General features: G+C 45.0%; 1 protein-coding gene across 1 annotated transcript; it reads right to left on the bottom strand.

Moving 5' to 3' along the window:
• Nucleotides 1–8,438: 8,438 nt before the first annotated feature.
• On the bottom strand, nucleotides 8,439–10,104 carry LOC105203216. The gene is made up of 2 exons (XM_026139156.2): nucleotides 9,728–10,104; nucleotides 8,439–9,627 (listed from the first exon to the last, which is right to left on the bottom strand). The coding sequence occupies exons 1-2, from the start codon at nucleotides 10,102–10,104 to the stop codon at nucleotides 8,439–8,441; spliced, it is 1,566 nt and encodes a 521-aa protein (XP_025994941.2).
• Nucleotides 10,105–17,662: the final 7,558 nt, after the last annotated feature.

The following is a 17,662-nucleotide window of genomic DNA, read 5'->3' as shown; positions in this document are numbered from 1 at the left end:
ATAAATGTATTTTTTAGAAACTTTATACTCATCAAATAAGGCCCACTTAAATGGCGTCTGGGTCTTATTAAATGTCTCCACTTAGACAAATCTGCTAAAGATACAAATTTCCGTACTGTAAATTCCATTGATAAAAAGGTACTAAATTTTATGTAAAATCATATATAAAAAAATGAAACATTTTATTCAATGAAATTGTTGATAAATGTACAACAAAATCTGTTTGCGTAACAAAACAACCCGTGTAAAGTTTGTTGATAACCTGAAAAGTTAGGTTAGGTTAGGTCATGCTTTGTTAACAAAACAAGCTGAATGTAGATACAATTAATGCCAATTTGCTGAATATTTTAATTAAACTTACTAAAAAATTTGCTAATATTTTGCTGGATACATGACGTCACATTTATTACTTTTGTTGTAGGTGATATTATGGACAAGACTAAAAAGAAACGTGCTAAGTGGACCACAGAGTCTAGGGAAGCAGCTCTTAAAGTAGTTGAACGGGGCAAGCTCTCACAAAGAGATATTTCTAAAAGATATGGAATTTCTCGTAGAACCTTACGCAATCATATAAAATCTGGCACATCTTTAAAGCGTCTTGGACGGAAGAGTACTCTCACTACAGAACAGGAGAAAGATTTATCACAGCGGATTTTACGAATGGCAGAAATTGATATACCTATAACTAAAAGGATGTTACAATATCAGTTATACAAATTTTGCACATTAAATAAAATTTCTCATACATTCAATGCTATAAAGTGCACAGCAGGTAATTCATGGCTTAAAGCATTTCTCACGCAACCCTGAAATTTCAAAGAGAAAAGCACAACTTTTTAACCAAGCTCGTGTCCAAAAATTGAATTCATTGTAAAAGACCACTTTGATAAGCTTAACAGTCTTCCGATAGAGCTAGATATTAAACATAAGCCAGAAAGAATTTTCAACATGGACGAAAAAGGTTGTAGATTGACGCTCCATCATCAACCAACAGTTTTAGCTCAAAAAGGTGCTAAACGCGTTCATTTCATCGCAAACGAACACGCTCAAAGTGTCACAGTAATTGGTTGTGTGTCAGTTATAGGTAAGGTGATTCCACCTATGATTATTTTTAAGGGTAAACGTGAAACGTCAGAATTTACTGATAACTTACCACCAGGAAACATAATAAGCATAGCAGAAAAAGGCTTCATGACTACTGAGTTTTTTATAAAATTTTTAAATCACCTTGCTTCTTTCAAACCTGCTGGAAAGATTCTACTTGTTTTTGACGGTGCGACTTGCCATCTCGATTATACAATTGTTAAAATCGCTGAAAAGCACGACATTGAACTCTATTGTTTACCATCCAACACCACCCATGAATTACAACCACTTGACAAATCAGTTTATAGGTCTTTTGAACATTATTGGGACCAGGAATTTTTAAAATATCAAGATACGCATCCAGATAAAAAAATCAACAAAGTAAGTTTCAATATAGTATTTTCAAAAGTATGGTCAAAATGTATGACTCAATCAAATACGAGGTGTGATCAAAAAGTAAGGTGACTTTTTGAATTTCGCGCGCTCTGTACACTAATTTCAAAATTTTTTTTTTTTGTGTTGGTACACGCGTCACGATCATATGTTCACAGTTTTGACTATATAGCATGTGTTGTTTTTATGTGAGAGGCATAAAGGTGAGACTCGTGTTTGCGTGCTCGGCGATTTTTTGCTGTTGAAAATAATGGAGCAGAGAGTTTGTATTAATTTTTGTGTAAAAAATGGTATTAAGTGTTCAAAAACTCTTGAAATGTTGACAGTGGCGTACGGTGAGTCAACTTTGAGCAAAAAAAATGTTTATAAATGGTATAAGTTATTCCAAGAGAGCCGAGAAAATGTTAACGATGAACCTCGCTCTGGACGCCCCAGCACGTCAAAAACCGACGAAAATGTTCAGGAAGTGAAAGAAATTGTGTTGAAAAATCGTCACGATTAGAGAAATAGCTGATGATCTTAGCATATCGTTTGGCTCATGCCAATCAATTTTAACGGATGTTTTGGGTATGACACGTGTGTCAGCGAAATTCGTTCCAAAACTGCTTAATTTTGATCAGAAGCAGCGTCGCATGAACATCGCCCAAGACATGTTGAACGACGTCAATGATGATCCTGATCTGCTCAAAAGGGTTATAACTGGTGACGAAACATGGGTATATGGTTATGACGTCGAAACCAAAGCCCAATCATCCCAGTGGAAGAGTCCAGGAGAGCCAAGACCGAAAAAGGCACGCCAAGTTCGTTCGAATGTGAAGGTTTTGCTCACAGTTTTCTTTGATTACCATGGCGTTGTGCATCAAGAATTCCTACCACAAGGTCATATGGTAAACAAGGAGTATTACCTTGAAGTTATGCGGCGTTTGCGTAAATCAATAAGAAAAAAACGTCCGGAAGTGTGGAAAGAAAACTCATGGATTCTGCACCACGATAATGCACCTGCGCACACGTCGTTACTAGTGAGTACTTTTTGGCCAAAAACAATACTATCATCATGCCTCAGCCACTATATTCATCAGACTTGGCCCCCTGCGACTTTGTCCTCTTCCCAAAATTGAAAAAGCCTATGAAAGGACGAAGATTTGCGACGGTTGAGGAGATTGCATCGTTGGCTGCATCGCTGGAGGAGCTCAAGGCCAAAAGTGCATTTCAGAAATGTTTTGATGACTGGAAAAAGCGCTGGTACAAATGCATTGTATCAAAGGGGGATTATTTTGAAGGGGATAACATAATTTTGGATGAATAAATGAATATTTTTTATAAAAATGAAAAGTCACCTTACCTTTTGATCATACCTCGTATAATGGATTTAGAGCTGTAGGTTTGTATCTATTTAATCCTGAAGCCATACCAGAATCTATTTTTGCTCCATCAGTTTTAACAGAACATTCAACGACAGAAGATCAAACTCCAACTGAAAGAGTCTGTGATAATGAAGACGTTCCATTAGTCCAACGCTTTAATGAAAATGAGGAAAATCAGTCGCCTGTTTCAAAAACGCCGTTTCGAAGAATTGTTATCAACTCCTAAACGCAAAACTTCCTCAGCTTGCAGTTCGTGAAAAAAAGCTTTAAATTACAAAGCACAGAGGGTCACTAAAAATCTGTTCAAGAAATAACGTGGCAGAAATCCAGATCAACCATCAGGTTCATTCTGCCACGTTCTTTCTTAAACAGATTTTTAACTTGAAAAATTTAACATGAAAACTTGAAAAACTATTTTAACTTGAAAAATTAACAGATTTTAAAATTGATATTGCCTCATATCTTTTACAACCGTCTTCACATACTATGCAATATTGAGTGATTATTATTTTAAGTAAGTGTTAGATTTAGCCATTGATATATCCAAGAAGATTGTAAGGGATATAAGGCAATATCAATTTTAAAGACGTATACCAAAGATGATTTCCAAAGATAATTTACTTTTAATTTAAACTAAAAAATCATGAAAAAATATCATTACAATAAAATTTTGTATAATTTTTAAGTTTTTTATCATTTTTTATTTGTCTTCGATTTGGGCCTTATTAAACACATGAGATTATAATAAGGCCCAATGTCAAACTTTAAAAAAAAAATTTTTTTCTTTGTTTAAAGATATTGTTAAAGAAATGTATTTGTATTTTGTGGCATTTATTCAAATAAAGATTTTATTCTCACAAAGTTTATTTTAATATCTCAATAAATAGAATTAAAAAAAAAAATAATAATAAGTTAGGTGGGCTTTATTCGGCTCGGGTACCTTATTGCTCTTCGAAATAACTGCTGCACTACTTTTAACAAATAAAATGCAAATAATATTATTTTTTTAAAATAAAACTCAAGTAGTGGTATCTTTAATTTCTTTTTCAATAAAATTCAAGTGGTATTTTCTGTGTATTTTTAATAAAATGTCTGTTCTAATCCAAGTAGATGTATTTAATTGAAATTAATTTCAATGGAATATACAACAATTAATCTTAAAAAATTAAAAAGGAAACAAAAATATAAGGTTTTATTGAAATAAAAAGTTTTTAAATTACAAACACTTGGCGCTGATAGATATCTAAATATAATCTAAATATAACGTTATAACAATAAAAATAATAATTTTATTTTTCAGCTCAAAATATTTAAGAATAAATTATAACAAGTGACAAACAAGTTCGAGTGGAGCAAAATAAAGATTTTACAATAACATTTAAAAATTTAAAGATCATCTATAAGCAGATTTCGCATACAATTATGTATATAAACATGTTTTGGACTTACTTGTCTGTCCTCAGTATGTTACAATTCCGATAGGGTTGTAAAATATAATAGTTATAGCAACTTAGAAAATTATAATGATTTACAGTGTTACTTAACTGTTAAAGAAATTTAATCTTTAACTTACTTCGCATAATTACTTTTATAACGCATATCTTACAAGTGTTCTATTTATCGTATATTTTCTTATGGCCATTTCTTTTATTGCTGTTCTTACCTAGCAGCGCCAAGTTTTTGTAGTTTAAAAATTTTTTAATATTTAAGATTAAATAATATATATATTCCATTGAATTTTTTTTCAATTAAATACATTCATTTGGATTAGAACAGATTTTTCATTAAAACTACACAAAATACCATTTGAAACTTATTTATAAAAAAATTAAAAATATCACTACTTGGGTTTTATTTAAAAAATTAAAATACTGTCACTTGCATTTTATTTGTTAAAAGTAGTGCAGCAGTTATTTCAAAGAGCCATGTATTCTCCTTACAATTGGCAAAAATTTAAAATTTCATACATTTTTGAAAAAATACATTTAGATTGGAATAAATTTAAGATATTTATTTTTAAGTAAATACCACTTGAATGGAGTAAAAAGATTTCTTAATGATAATATAGAGATAGTACAACTAGGGTTTGTATAGAAATTAAAGAGAGTACCACGTGGGTTAGAATAGGAAAATTTTTGGATGAAAAAACAACAATGGTATAACCTAAGTGTAGAAATAATAAAGATTTAAGAGGTGCAAGCACGCACGCACACGCGTACGTGCGCGCACGCACATTGACACACACGCACGTGCACGCACATTCACACACACGCACACGCACACACACGTACGCACGCACGCGCACGCACGCACACGCACGCACACACACAGGCGCGCCCACGCGCGCCACGCGCCCACGGGCGCCACGCGCGCCCACGCGCGAGATCGGACGGAGAAGAAGAGAGCCTCGACTCTCGGAGCGGCAGCGATTATATACCCGAATCTCGAGGGCAGGCACGGTGCGGGAGTACGGAACGGTACAGAATCGGTGGGGGTCTCCCCGCCGCTCGAGATCGGTCCAGCGGTCGCCACTCCGGTCGAGCGCGTGCGCGCGGAGATCTGTCACGGCGATCTGTCACGGCGATCTCACGTGCGAATGCGTCAACGCGCGCTACGCCGGTGTCTATGTGTCTTATTGGCGCTACGCGCCGTGTTTACGCTGTCCGGCGGTTGTTCGGCCGGACAGCTCGGTGGACGGTCCGAGGGGGGAGCGGAAAGGCAGTTTGTTACACCCCCCTCCCCTTCGAGTAGGCCTGAATCTAGAGGCCTAAAACCATGTTTTTGTCTTGCTGTCTTCGGTGGCGAGCCGAATCTCCTTGCTGGAGCGGAGGCGTCCCGCCCGGTCAAACTGCAGTCTCCAGCGGCGGTTCTTTACTCGCGCGGTGTAGGCGCGGCTGACGTGGACCGCAAAGTACGGCACGTCCACGACGGTGCCGGGGGTGACCTCTACGGCGATCGGTGGCGGCGGTGCGGGGCCCATGACCCGGTCGGGTTCGAGCGTCGGTCGCGACTGGTGTCCCTGTGGTGCGATGACCTGCGGGACCGGCGGTGGCGGTCCCTTGAGCCACGATATCGGGGCCGTTTCGGACGTACGACTCGGCGGTGTCGGTCAGCTTGGACGGGAAACAGCCACGGGGATGTCTCCTCGGTCCGGTGGCGGTCTCGACTTCGCCGGCTGCTCCCTCCCGGGCCGGATCGTAATGCTCCGGGGCTTCGCCTAATAGCTCGTCGATTTCGGCGAGGATACCGCCGTGCTCCATTTCTCTTCTGAGAATGAGCCGGTCGGTTCTTCGTAACAGCGCGCGAATTCCGGCTACCGGTGCGCGCGCTTGTTGTCGGTGTTTGCCCACGTGTCTCGGCCGTGCTGCTGTGCCGCTCCTGCCGGATAGTCGTTCGGCTCGGCGGCCGAGTCACGAGCGCGCCGTATGCCGCGTTGTCGTCGTCGTCGTCGGTGTCGGATTCTCTCTCTTGTTCTTCGGTTGGAGCGGGGGCCGGCTTAAGGTCCTGGACATGGATGTGCCGGTACCACTTGCCCCCCGCGCTTCGGAGGTCGTAGATTACCGGCGATATGACGCGACGTACCTCCAGCGGCCCAATGTATCTCGGCGTGAGTTTTGCGTTGAACGCATCCGCACGGCGGGAGAGGGGGTGGTCACGCTTCCACACCCAGTCTCCCCGTTTCGGTCGCCATTCTCTCCGGCGCATCATAATACTGTTGCTGCCGTTGAAACGCGCGCGCTAGCTTGATGCGGACGAGCTCGTATGTTTCGCGCAGCCGGCGCTGTAACGCGTGCGGTCGTTGCGGTGTGCCGGCTGGCGCGCGTTCCTCCGGCCGTCGCAGCTCGCGGCCGTGGTTCAAAAATGCCGGCGTATGCCCCATAGCGTCTGAGTCGCGGTGTTGTACGCAAACTGCAATTCGGCGAGGCGCTCACCCCACTTATGGTGGTCGCGGTTCAAGTACTGTCTTATCATCGTCTTTACGGTGCGGTTCGTGCGATCGACCGGATTGCAGTGCGGGGCGTACGCCGGCGCAAGACGGTGGCGGATTCGTAGCGCACGCAGTAGATCGGTCAGGGTCGCGGAACTGGGTACCGTTATCCGACCAGATCTCCTCCGGACATCCGTGTCGTAGGATTACGGCTTCGGTCAGCGCGGCGGTAACATTCGCGGCTGTAGCGCGTTGGAGCGCTCGCATTTCCAGCCACTTCGTGAACCGGTCCTGCATCGTCAACAACCAGGTGTGCCCCTTGATCGATCGCGGAAGCGGTCCCACCAGGTCGATTGTCACATGTTGCCACGGTTGCGACACGTCGGTCGGTTGGAGCAGTCCGGCCGGTCGCCGTTGCTCCGGTTTATAGGCCAGGCATGTTCGGCATTGTCGTACGTATTGCGAGATATCGCGGAACATGCCCGGCCAGTAGAAGTGGCGGGCGATGCGAGCGATCGTCTTCGCGGTTCCGAGATGCCCGGCGGTCGGTGCGTCGTGGTACCGTTAGAGGAGCTCGGTGCAGTTTTCGCGCGGCACGCACTCCTTCCACTGCGTGTCGTTCGGCGCGTCGGAGAAATCCAACGTGTGGAGTACGTGCCGGTATAGGCGACCGTCCGCTATACGGAAGTCCGGGGCGGCGTCTGGAGTGTTGGAGGCGATGCCCCACCACTTCCGGTACTACGCGCAAGCCGTGTTCGCGGCGACGTTAACGGCCGTTTGCCGTGAGAACGCGTCCGCGACTTTATTCAATGTCCCCTTCCGGTATTGCACCTCGAAGTCGAACTGTCGTAGTTCGAAGGCCTAGACGTCTGGTCGGTGAGTCCAGTTTTTGCAGCCACCGAAGTGACTGATGATCGGTGACTACCTTGAAGCGGTAACCTTCAAGGTAGTCTCGCATTCGGCGGATTCCCCAGAATACGGCGAGGCATTCAAGCTCGGTCGCGCTGTAGTTGCGCTCGGCATTGTTGAGCGTTTGGCTCGTGTACGCGATGACGCGCTCGCCCTCAGGGAAGTACTGGGTGAGCACGGCGCCCAGTCCTGTCGTGCTCGCGTCCGTTTGTAACACGAACTGTCGCTCGAAATCCGGGCAGGCTAGTACGGGTGCGGACGTGAGCGTTGTTTTTAACGCGTCGAAGGCCGCCTGTTCGTGGTCCCCCCACGACCAGCGGGCGTTTTTACGAATGAGTGCGGTGAGCGGTGCGGTGAGCGGTGCGGCGACGGTCGCGAAGTCGCGAATAAAACGGCGGTACCAGTACGCGAGGCCAAGGAACTGCCGTATCTGCCGCACGTTCTGCGGCGCGGGCCAGTTCACGATAGCCTCCGTTTTCTCCGGATCGGTCCGGATTCCGTCGCGGTCGACCACGTGGCCGAGGTATTTTAGCCGCTCCGTGCAGAAACGGCATTTCTCTGCGTTCGGTCGGAGTCGCGCTTCGCGCAACCGGCGGAAAACCTCTCGCAGTGTGTCGAGGTGCTCGTCGAACTTTTTGGTGACGACAATGATATCGTCCAAGTAGACGAAAACCCGCGGTTCTAGTTCGGGTCCGAGGACATCGTCGAGCAGCCGCTGGAACGTGGCCGGCGCGGAGTGAAGCCCGAACGGCATCACTTTAAACTGCATCAACCCCCGGCACGGTAAAAGCGGTAACGGGTCGGTTTGCCGGTGCCAGGGGTATCTGCCAATAGCCGCTCATTAGATCGAGCGTCGAGAGGTAACGCGCGCCTCTCAGCTTGTCGAGCGTGGCTGGTATTTGCGATAACGGGTAGGCGTCGCGTTCCATTACCTCGTTTACGCGGCGGAAATCTATGCAGAACCGCGGTTTTCCGTCTTTCTTGCGCACAATGACGATCGGCGAGCTCCATGCGCTGCGAGACGGCTCGATCACACCGGCGCGTATCATCTCGTCGACCTCTTGGTCGATGATCGCCTGCATCGCCGGATTTCGAGGACGGTAACGCTGCTTGATCGGCGGATGGTTCTTGACGCGGATAACATGCTCCGCGCGATCGGTCGGTCCGCGTACATGGTTGAACTTTGGCAGTTCTTCGGCGAGAAAAGCCTGTAACCGTGCGTCTTCCGCGGGTTCGGTACTGGCGGCGGTCGTCGGGCGAGCGGCGTCTCGCGGTGCGCGGTCGTCCTCCCGGTGTAACGGCGGCGGAGAGATCGTTATCCGGGCTCGTGCCATGACATCGACGCCGATCAACATGTCGACGTCGAGTCCGGGTAGCACGCGGAATTCGTGTCGGAACGAGCGTGCCGGGAATACGACCGGCAGTACGAGGCAAGTCTCTACCGGCGTGCTGGAGCCGTCCGCGAGGTAGATCCGGCCGGTGACGGGTAGCGTCGTGTACCCCTTCCCGCGGAGGCGTTCGGCGGCGTCGGTACTCACAAATGAGCCTTCGGAGCCCGAGTCTAGCAAGGCTGTGAGCGTGGTGTCCCGACGGGGACATCGACGTGCGGTCGCGGATTGTATCTTATTCGGAGGACCGAGGAGCGGTCTCGGTGCCCCCGGTCCTGGTGGCGTTTCCCGGCGGTGGATGGCAGTCGCGGGTATACACGTTATCTTTCCCGCACTGGGAACGGAACTTGCGGGCCGCGCGGCGGCATTCGAATCGCGTGTGGCCGCGCTGCTTGCACCGCTAGCAGCATTCGTTCTTGTCGTAGGCGACGGCAGCAGAATTCGCGGACGGCTTCGGCGCGGGTTGCCGCTCGCGGCATTGCGAGCTAATGTGCTCGAATTCTTCTGCTCCCCGCAGTAATTCGGTGGCACGGTGAACGTCGTCGCGGCGGACGTATAACTTATATCGGGGGTGCATATTGTCGTAGAGGAGGTCGAGCTGTTCCTCCTCTCCGTAACCCTCGGCGCGCCGCATCATCGTGAGTACGTCGGTCGCGTACTTGCGGTACGGCTCGTCCGGAGCCTGCGTTCGGGCTTGAATGTCCCGCCGGAGCTGAGAAAAATAGCGGCGCGGCAGGTAGTACTCTCGGAATTCTCCGAGGAACTCCTGCCATGTCCCCCACGCGGTCCGGTTGTTGCGATACCAGAGGAGCGCATCTCCCCGTAGCATCTCCGGTAGTCCGCGAAGGAGCAACGCGTTATCGTAGCCGTATTCGGCTTGTAGCTCGTCGATACGTTCCAGGAAGGACACCGGGTCCTTCACGTCGAAGTGACATCCCCATTTACGGATCAGGTTCATCACCTTCGCGGGGGAGTCGTTTTCGGTCGGTGCGGTCGGTTCCGGTACGGTGACGTTAATCGCGGGCGGATCGATCATGATTCCGGCCGGCGCGTGTTCGGGGTGCAACACCAGGAATTCGCTGAGTCGGCGGTGGAGCTCGTTGACGTTAGCGAGATCGGCGTGGCGTAACTGACGGAGAAGTTCGGTGCGGTCGATATGGTATATCCAGCTCCGCGGCATCGGATCGGTACGGGTCTAGTTCTCCGCGATCGGAAACGGAAACGGTCCCTGTTCGGGCGCCATGTAACGACCTGACTTTTTCCGCGCACGGGGCGACGTGAGTTCGGCGGACTCGGACGCGGATTGAGGTCGCCAAGAGAACTAGACAGTTTGTTGGGTGGAAAGAAAGCAGCGAATTTATTTCGCGTAACGTATCGTACAATACAGTAGCGTGGCGTTTTAGCCACGACGCGCGGACGGACGGATGGCGGTGACGCTCGGACGGACGTAACACAACTTAGAAATTACGCGCGGACGGACAAACGGAAACCAGAGCGCGCGGACGGACGAACGGTATTTACACGCGAGATTCGTAGCGGTCGGCCTTTAACGCGGTATTATACACGGGTCTATTTACAAGTTTCGCGGGATTTCCGAGCCAAGATTCTCGGAACTCGGAATCCTTGTTGAGGCGCGGGTACCGTGACCTTGCCGAAGGCCGCGACCACGGCCGTAGACGACGCGCGCGTGGTACAGCTGTACTGGGTCTCGATCGCGGCGTGTTGCGGTTAATACCGCGATGTTCGGCGGTGGTGATCGACTCACGCTAAGAGCTCTTGGTAGAGGCGCGGAACTTCACACCCCAGGTCGTGAGTCGATATCGAGACGGGACGGCGGATCGGGAAGTGCCGACTACCAGGATCTCCTGGTGGAGCCCAAGATAGACTTGAGCCCGTGAACCGGCGGTTTAAGAAGGCGGATGGCTCGTGTCAAGATCGCTTGACGGAAGCTAAGGCGCTTAACTCCTTGTGAGCACTCGGGATAGGCTTTCTTCTGCGGACGGGAGATCGGACGGAGAAGAAGAGAGCCTCGACTCTCGGAGCGGCGGCGTTTATATACCCGAATCTCGAGGGCAGGGACGGTGCGGGGGTACGGAACGGTACGGAATCGGGGTCTTCCCGCCGCTCGAGATCGGTCCAGCGGTCGCCACTCCGGTCGAGCGCGTGCGCGCGGAGATCCGTCACGGCGATCTCACGTGCGGATGCGTCAACGCGCGCTACGCCGGTGTCTATGTGTCTTATTGGCGCTACGCGCCGTGTTTACGCTGTCCGGCGGTTGTTCGGCCGGACAGCTCGGAACGGTGGACGGTCCGAGGGGGAAGCGGAAAGGCGGTTTGTTACAACAAAGCAAATCTAAAATAAAGCGAGTTTTTTAAATCAGCAATCAACGTAAACATGAATTTTAAAGCAAAATTTTTTTGCGCACAATGATTAACTTTTGGATTAAAAAACTGATCTATTATACAAACACACAAGGAAGATCAGCATTTTGTGCAATAACACAGTTTCTTTTAATTTTATACGATTCTGTGTGACAATAGACTCTTTCGTTTCGCGATTATTATAAATTAATCTTGTGGCCGGTACGCCGACGATGGAATTACGCGGAGAGAGATGCCTAATAATTATATGCTTAACCATTGGGCCCATAAAACGGAACATTCATAAATCCGGTTCTTTCCGAGCGGCGCGTTAAAGCCCACGTTACAATGGCAAAAAATAAAAGTCTCATAGAAAGCAATAATTTTTCATATAATATGGAGCGTTATAATACATTTGGTTACTAAGTTTAGTTTTTGAATTTGTATGCCATTTTCAACGCCACATAACGTTATGCTCACCGGTACACGCTGACAATTTAATTCATAACGATACCGCGCTAGCATGGGACTCTGCTACCTGCCGATGACATTATATTAACGTAGTGTAAACTTCTATTTCTCAGGCGAACAAGGAGAATACCCCAACTGCCAACCGAGTTTTTTAATTAACTAACGCTTTAGTGTGGTGGTAGATTAGGAAAATATAAGATTACGCCTGTAATATTAGCCGTAGATACGCAGCCGTTTTCGAGAATGTAAGGGTTGAAATTAGGCGAGCACGTTATCTACCTTAAATATAAAGGTCCAACTGTAGCATTTCATTAGCCGCGCAACGAACGCACTGGACTCACAGTCCAAAGATCATGCGTTCGAGCCTCGGCACTGTCTTTTTTTTTTATTTAAATTACTTTTTATTCTAAACGTCAATTATTTTACTTATTAATAATTAATTATTAACATTGTTTATTACCTAAAATAAAAGAAATAATTAAATTCGTTTAAAAATATATTAAAAATATACCTTGCGACTTTTCCTGCGCTCGCCAAGCGCAGAAGAGTATGCCCAATAAAAAGGGGAAAGGAGGGCGGTAACGAAAATTTCTCAACTTAATTAGTAATTGGGCGCCAGGCGCGATCTCTTGCACCACTTCACGAAAAGCGGTAAATACGCGACACGGCAAAACGAATATCGCTGCCCGCGGCTTGCTCCACAAATGGCAGAGGGGCGCAGTTCTTAAGTGTAGCGGGGAAGGGGTGAGAAACGCAATCACAACGCCATGGGTAATTTTAACAATAAGAGATAATATATTTTAGCATCATTAGAGAAACGGTGAACGAGTACAGGGAATTTACAAAAGTTACGCAGTTACAAGCGGTGGGCGATACTTTTAGAGTAATCTGGAGAATAGAAAATTAACGGAAAAGACGGATTAACGCGAACGGCACGTGAATTAACGGAGACGCACTCTCGCTATGCGGAAACGTCCCAAAGAAAATCGAGAGATCACCAAATTGCAGGACACGTCAGGACGGGACGAATTACAAAATACGCGGCACGATAATTACTACGACATAACAACACGCGGCACGACCATGATCATCACGTGAATTCGCACGGCACGAATAATACTCTCCTCGCACATAAAATCCGTACGGGAGTCACGCCCTCACTCGCGACTATTAATCCCGATAATTATCTCGCGGAACTCCGATCGCCGGCGGTCCTCGCGGCAATTCCGCGGCGTTACGAATCTCGCGGAGACCGAACGGTACCGCGTCTCGCCGAGACCGAACCGCGCGAATTCCACGCACCGAGCGATCCCGCTATCACAAAAACTCTCCGCGACGGGTTCGGCCGGAGCACAATCCTGCTCCGAAATCCCCCGGTACGGCACGATACGGTACGGTAATCCTTAATACTACGGCTCGATACGAGACAACAATTCACAATTACGCGGCACAAGACGATACGCGATTTTACTTACAATCTAAACGATACGAGTGACTGTCGGTGCCCTTACCCCGAGAGGGACTCAACGATACTTGAGCTGTGGTCGATCTCGCTAGACGTGTCGTCACTTCGGCACAGTTAATTACTCGCGGGATGCACCGCTTACTTAAGTGCGGTATACGGTATGACTACGGGAAATGCACGGAGATCGACCCTCATTCAAGGACTTAACTTACGGTTACCGGAGCGGCGGCTTACAATGAGATATCGGTAGGCGATGATCGGTGGCTCCTGGGCTGTACCTCTCGTTGCGGTGGCGCACACGACAGTGATAAGCCGATCCGCGCTTTCCGGCTCGTCGGGCTCTGCCGAATTTTCTCGTGACGTCACAATGTCCCTCTTCGCCGATTTTCGCCGATGATTGGTTCGCGTTCCCACGCGCATCCTTCTCGCTCCTAGCGGTAATCTCTCTTGAGCGGTCGGTAGTGCGTTCTTCTCCCTTGCTCCGGTACTTGCAATTGGCCCTCTCGCTTTCCCTCGGTGCTCCGCGCCGTTGCTACGTTGTATGGCGACTGCCGCTCTTCTACTCAGCGATCGGCGGGACGGACGGAACGCACAGTGGTCACTTTTGTCGATCTGAGTGAGCGAAATTATTTTATTTGATAAAACGTGTAATTAATGCTTGGAAAATTTTATTAAAGGACAGAAAATTAATTTTAATGAATACACATTATAAATTTTTAAGAATATATTGCTGAAAAATAGCTAAAATATAAAATAAAACCAAATTTTACAAAGCATTAGTCATATATTTGCTTTTGATGATGCAAATAAAGAAACGTATCATACAGACTAACAAATGCAAAAAATAAATAAATGAAGGAATTTTTTAATGCAATTTGAATGTAATAAAATAATAACGTAATTCTATAAGGTACATTGAGAGATAAATAAAAAAAAAGAAAAAAAGCATGTTTTACTCATTGTTATCGCTACTATCACAAGATTCACTTTCATTACTACTATTTAATGAATTTCTATCGACACATTTGATCATTTTCATAGCTTCTAATGGCAAAGTGTTACTTTTCTTAGGTTGTGATATTCGAAAGCTGCTAATTACTGGGTCAGATGATATAAGCAACATATGCATCATGTCTTCGAGTATCTGCTGCCGAGAGAACTTCCGCGAAAAGAATTCTCTGTATTGCTTCGCGTCTTTATGCCGTGATTCTTGTACTTCTTCGGACATTTGTCCAATTGATAGAACTGATTTATTAATCAGATCTGCGCCATGAATTAGTACTCTATGTAAACTCTGTGGCATGTAATACCAAGGATACAAGCTGATGTAGATCTTTGCAGTATCTATACAATAAGATTTAAATAGCGTGCTGTCTACTTCGAAACCACAGGAAATAGTAATTAATACGACACTCATTCGTCTTATAAATTTTTCATTTATTCCTGTGATTTTAGAAGCCAATTCGGGATTTCTGAAAAAACGTCTCGTCGTATTACCGTCGTTTGTCGTTCCAAAACCTGGCTTAGGCATATCAACTAGAAGACCCATGTGTCGACGAAATTTTTCTTGTATCTCCTTGTTTCTTGTTTCCATCTTTTCTTTATCTTCTTTTCTGATTTGCCATTTACGTATTTCTAATCTGTAGGCGATGTGTAAAATGCATTCAAACGTTTTTATCCATGCATGAAGACTTGAAATGCCATATTCTAAATTATCTTCCGTAATCGATCTTTCTAACATGGCATCTATGTCATTCATTTGCTTTGGAGAAGCCTTACAAAGATAACAATTTTGATCAGGTGTATCGGCTAACCAGCTACAAATCTTACCATCAATCATTGTCAAAGAAAATGAGGAATAACATGGTATTGAATTCTCATGAAATTTTGTAATAACTGGAGAAAGTTCATCTATTTGTTTTTTAATGTTTTTAATTTCATCTTTGACAAAATCCTTTGTTTCTTTGTGAAAAATTATTTTCACTGGTCGACAGTATTTTGTCGATGAGCTAGATTCATTCTGCCAAACAACAAATTCCTGTTTGTCTTCACAAACTTCTGCTATAATTCGTAATGGCACTATAGAAATTAAAAACAGAAATGAGTCATTATTTTCTTCGTACTGAAAAACTTGCTTATAGCAACTTTGCCCGGCTGCACCATCACAACCCCATTTGAAATAAATGTTTATTTTTTCAAGAGTACTACCGCTATCAATAATATCTTTAAGTTTGTCACTTTGAACGAAAAGTAGTCTTTGGACTGTATGTTCCACTAATGATTGGAGCTTGATCTCGGATGAAATTTCATTAATTGTTATATCATTTGGGTAACATTGTTTTTTTGCGAGCAATAGTGCATTATAATTTGGATAAATATTTGTATTATGAGATGTACTGATTTGTTTTATAGCAATGTATTGTTTTTTTGTCATTTTTGTATTTACGAGGTGTGTTCAAAAAGTATCGCGAATTTTGTGTTTTTTCAAAAATTATTTATTTATTCATGAATATCTATTTTGTCCCCTTCAAAGTAATCCCCATGAGATATTATACACTTGTGCCAACGGTTTTTCCAATCTTCGAAGCACTTCAAAAAATCATTTTTTTTTATCTTGTTCAGCTCCTCCTTCGATGCCGTCTTTATCTCGTCAAGCGTAGCGTAACGTCGTCCTTTCATGGGCCTCTTCAGTTTAGGGAACAAGAAAAAGTCACAGGGGGCCAGATCTGGGGAATACGGTGGCTGCGGCATCATTAGTGTGTTGTTTTTGGCCAAAAAGTCGCGCACAAGCAACGATATGTGAGCAGGGGCGTTTGGTACGAATTTCGCGGCGACCCGTCTCATGCCCAAATCATTGATAAAAATCGAATGGCACGAGCCAATCGATATGTTTAGGTCCTCAGCAACTTCTCTAACGGTGATTCGACGATTGGCCAATACCATTTTCTCCACTTCATTAATTTTTTCGTCTGTTGTTGAAGTGCTCGGGCGTCCGGAACGCTCTTCGTCGTTCACATCTTCTCGGCCTTCTGAGAACATTTTGTACCACCGATAAACGTTGCTTCGGTCCAAGGTAGCTTCTCCGTATGCCACAGTCAACATTCGGAATGCATCCGCGCACTTAATTTCGTTTTTCACACAAAATTTGATACAGGTTCTTTGATCCATTTTTTTTAATAGGTAAAAATCGAAGACGATCCAAAACACGTGCAAGCAAAGCAGCTGTCAACAATTAAGTGAACATTCAAAATGGCCGAGCTTGTCGGCATAAGTGAGAGACATGAGTACCAACATAACGCCACAAAAAGATCGAAATTCGAATATACGTAACCCGCGAAAATTCAAAATTCGCGATACTTTTTGAACACACCTCGTATGTACAAAGCGAGAGCCTTTTCAGGTGTAATTTTTGTTGGTAATTGCTGTACATTGGAACACATTTTTTTTATTTTTGTCGCTCTCTTAGGAGAACTAGATACTTGTTTAATTAAATCAGCTGTATTTCTTTTTCCACTTCACCTAAGACTCATTCTTGACGCGAAAATCAGTTCATCTTGAGTGAACGTCTGTAAGAGTGGACGAACTTTCCTCCGTTTGACCGAGTCACTACAGCTAGCGAACGATTTTTCTGGTCTCCCAGATCGTGATGGAGTTTCTTTAGATAGAAGTTCCTCAAAAATAATTTTTCCGTCGAGCCATTTCTTATTTATTGAGACAAATAAATTATTACTACGATGGCATTTTTTCCATTTTAACATTAATTGGCTGCAAAAATTTCTAATCTTTTTCTCAATTATACATTTTGAATTCTTGTACTCTAAAAAATCACTTTTCTGCATCAAAAAATTCAAAACTGCGTCAGTTTTTTTATTAATATTTGATTCATTTCGCCAAACGCAAAATAATGTTTCTCGTCGGACTCCGCATATCAGACCTTAAAATGAATACATAATCTAAAGTTGCGAATAGTTGCAGCTAAATTTAATTTTAAACTATTATTAAGAAGTAATTTAATAACTTCATTTAACTCATTTGATCAATCCATATCAATCCCGAGTTTTCTACTCTATCAAACTTAGTAAAATATATTTAAAAATAGCAATTTTTAAAGCAAATTTTTAAAATCATAAACCTTGACCTATATTCAAAAAATTCTTACTATTTTTACATTATAAGTTGCTTACTTACTTATATTTGTAGGATCCATAGTAGGAACAGATAAAACGCATCTATTCAGCATGAATTCGCTTATCGAAATGAGGGCGACCGCGAGCCGCGATGAGCGGGCGCGCGCCAAG

The sequence above is a fragment of the Solenopsis invicta genome, chromosome 10, assembly GCF_016802725.1.
Source record: "Solenopsis invicta isolate M01_SB chromosome 10, UNIL_Sinv_3.0, whole genome shotgun sequence".
In the NCBI taxonomy this organism is placed as follows: Eukaryota; Metazoa; Arthropoda; class Insecta; order Hymenoptera; family Formicidae; genus Solenopsis; species Solenopsis invicta.
This window is presented reverse-complemented; position numbering and strand designations above follow the sequence as displayed.

Bases quoted from the DNA above. Each gene is read 5' to 3' on its own strand.
- LOC105203216 (XM_026139156.2), bottom strand. From the start codon at position 10,104: ATGATCGATCCGCCCGCGATTAACGTCACCGTACCGGAACCGACCGCA. The intron at 9,628-9,727 runs GTACGCGACCGA...CCCCGATATAAG, and splicing joins CCGGACGAGCCGTACCGCAA to TTATACGTCCGCCGCGACGA.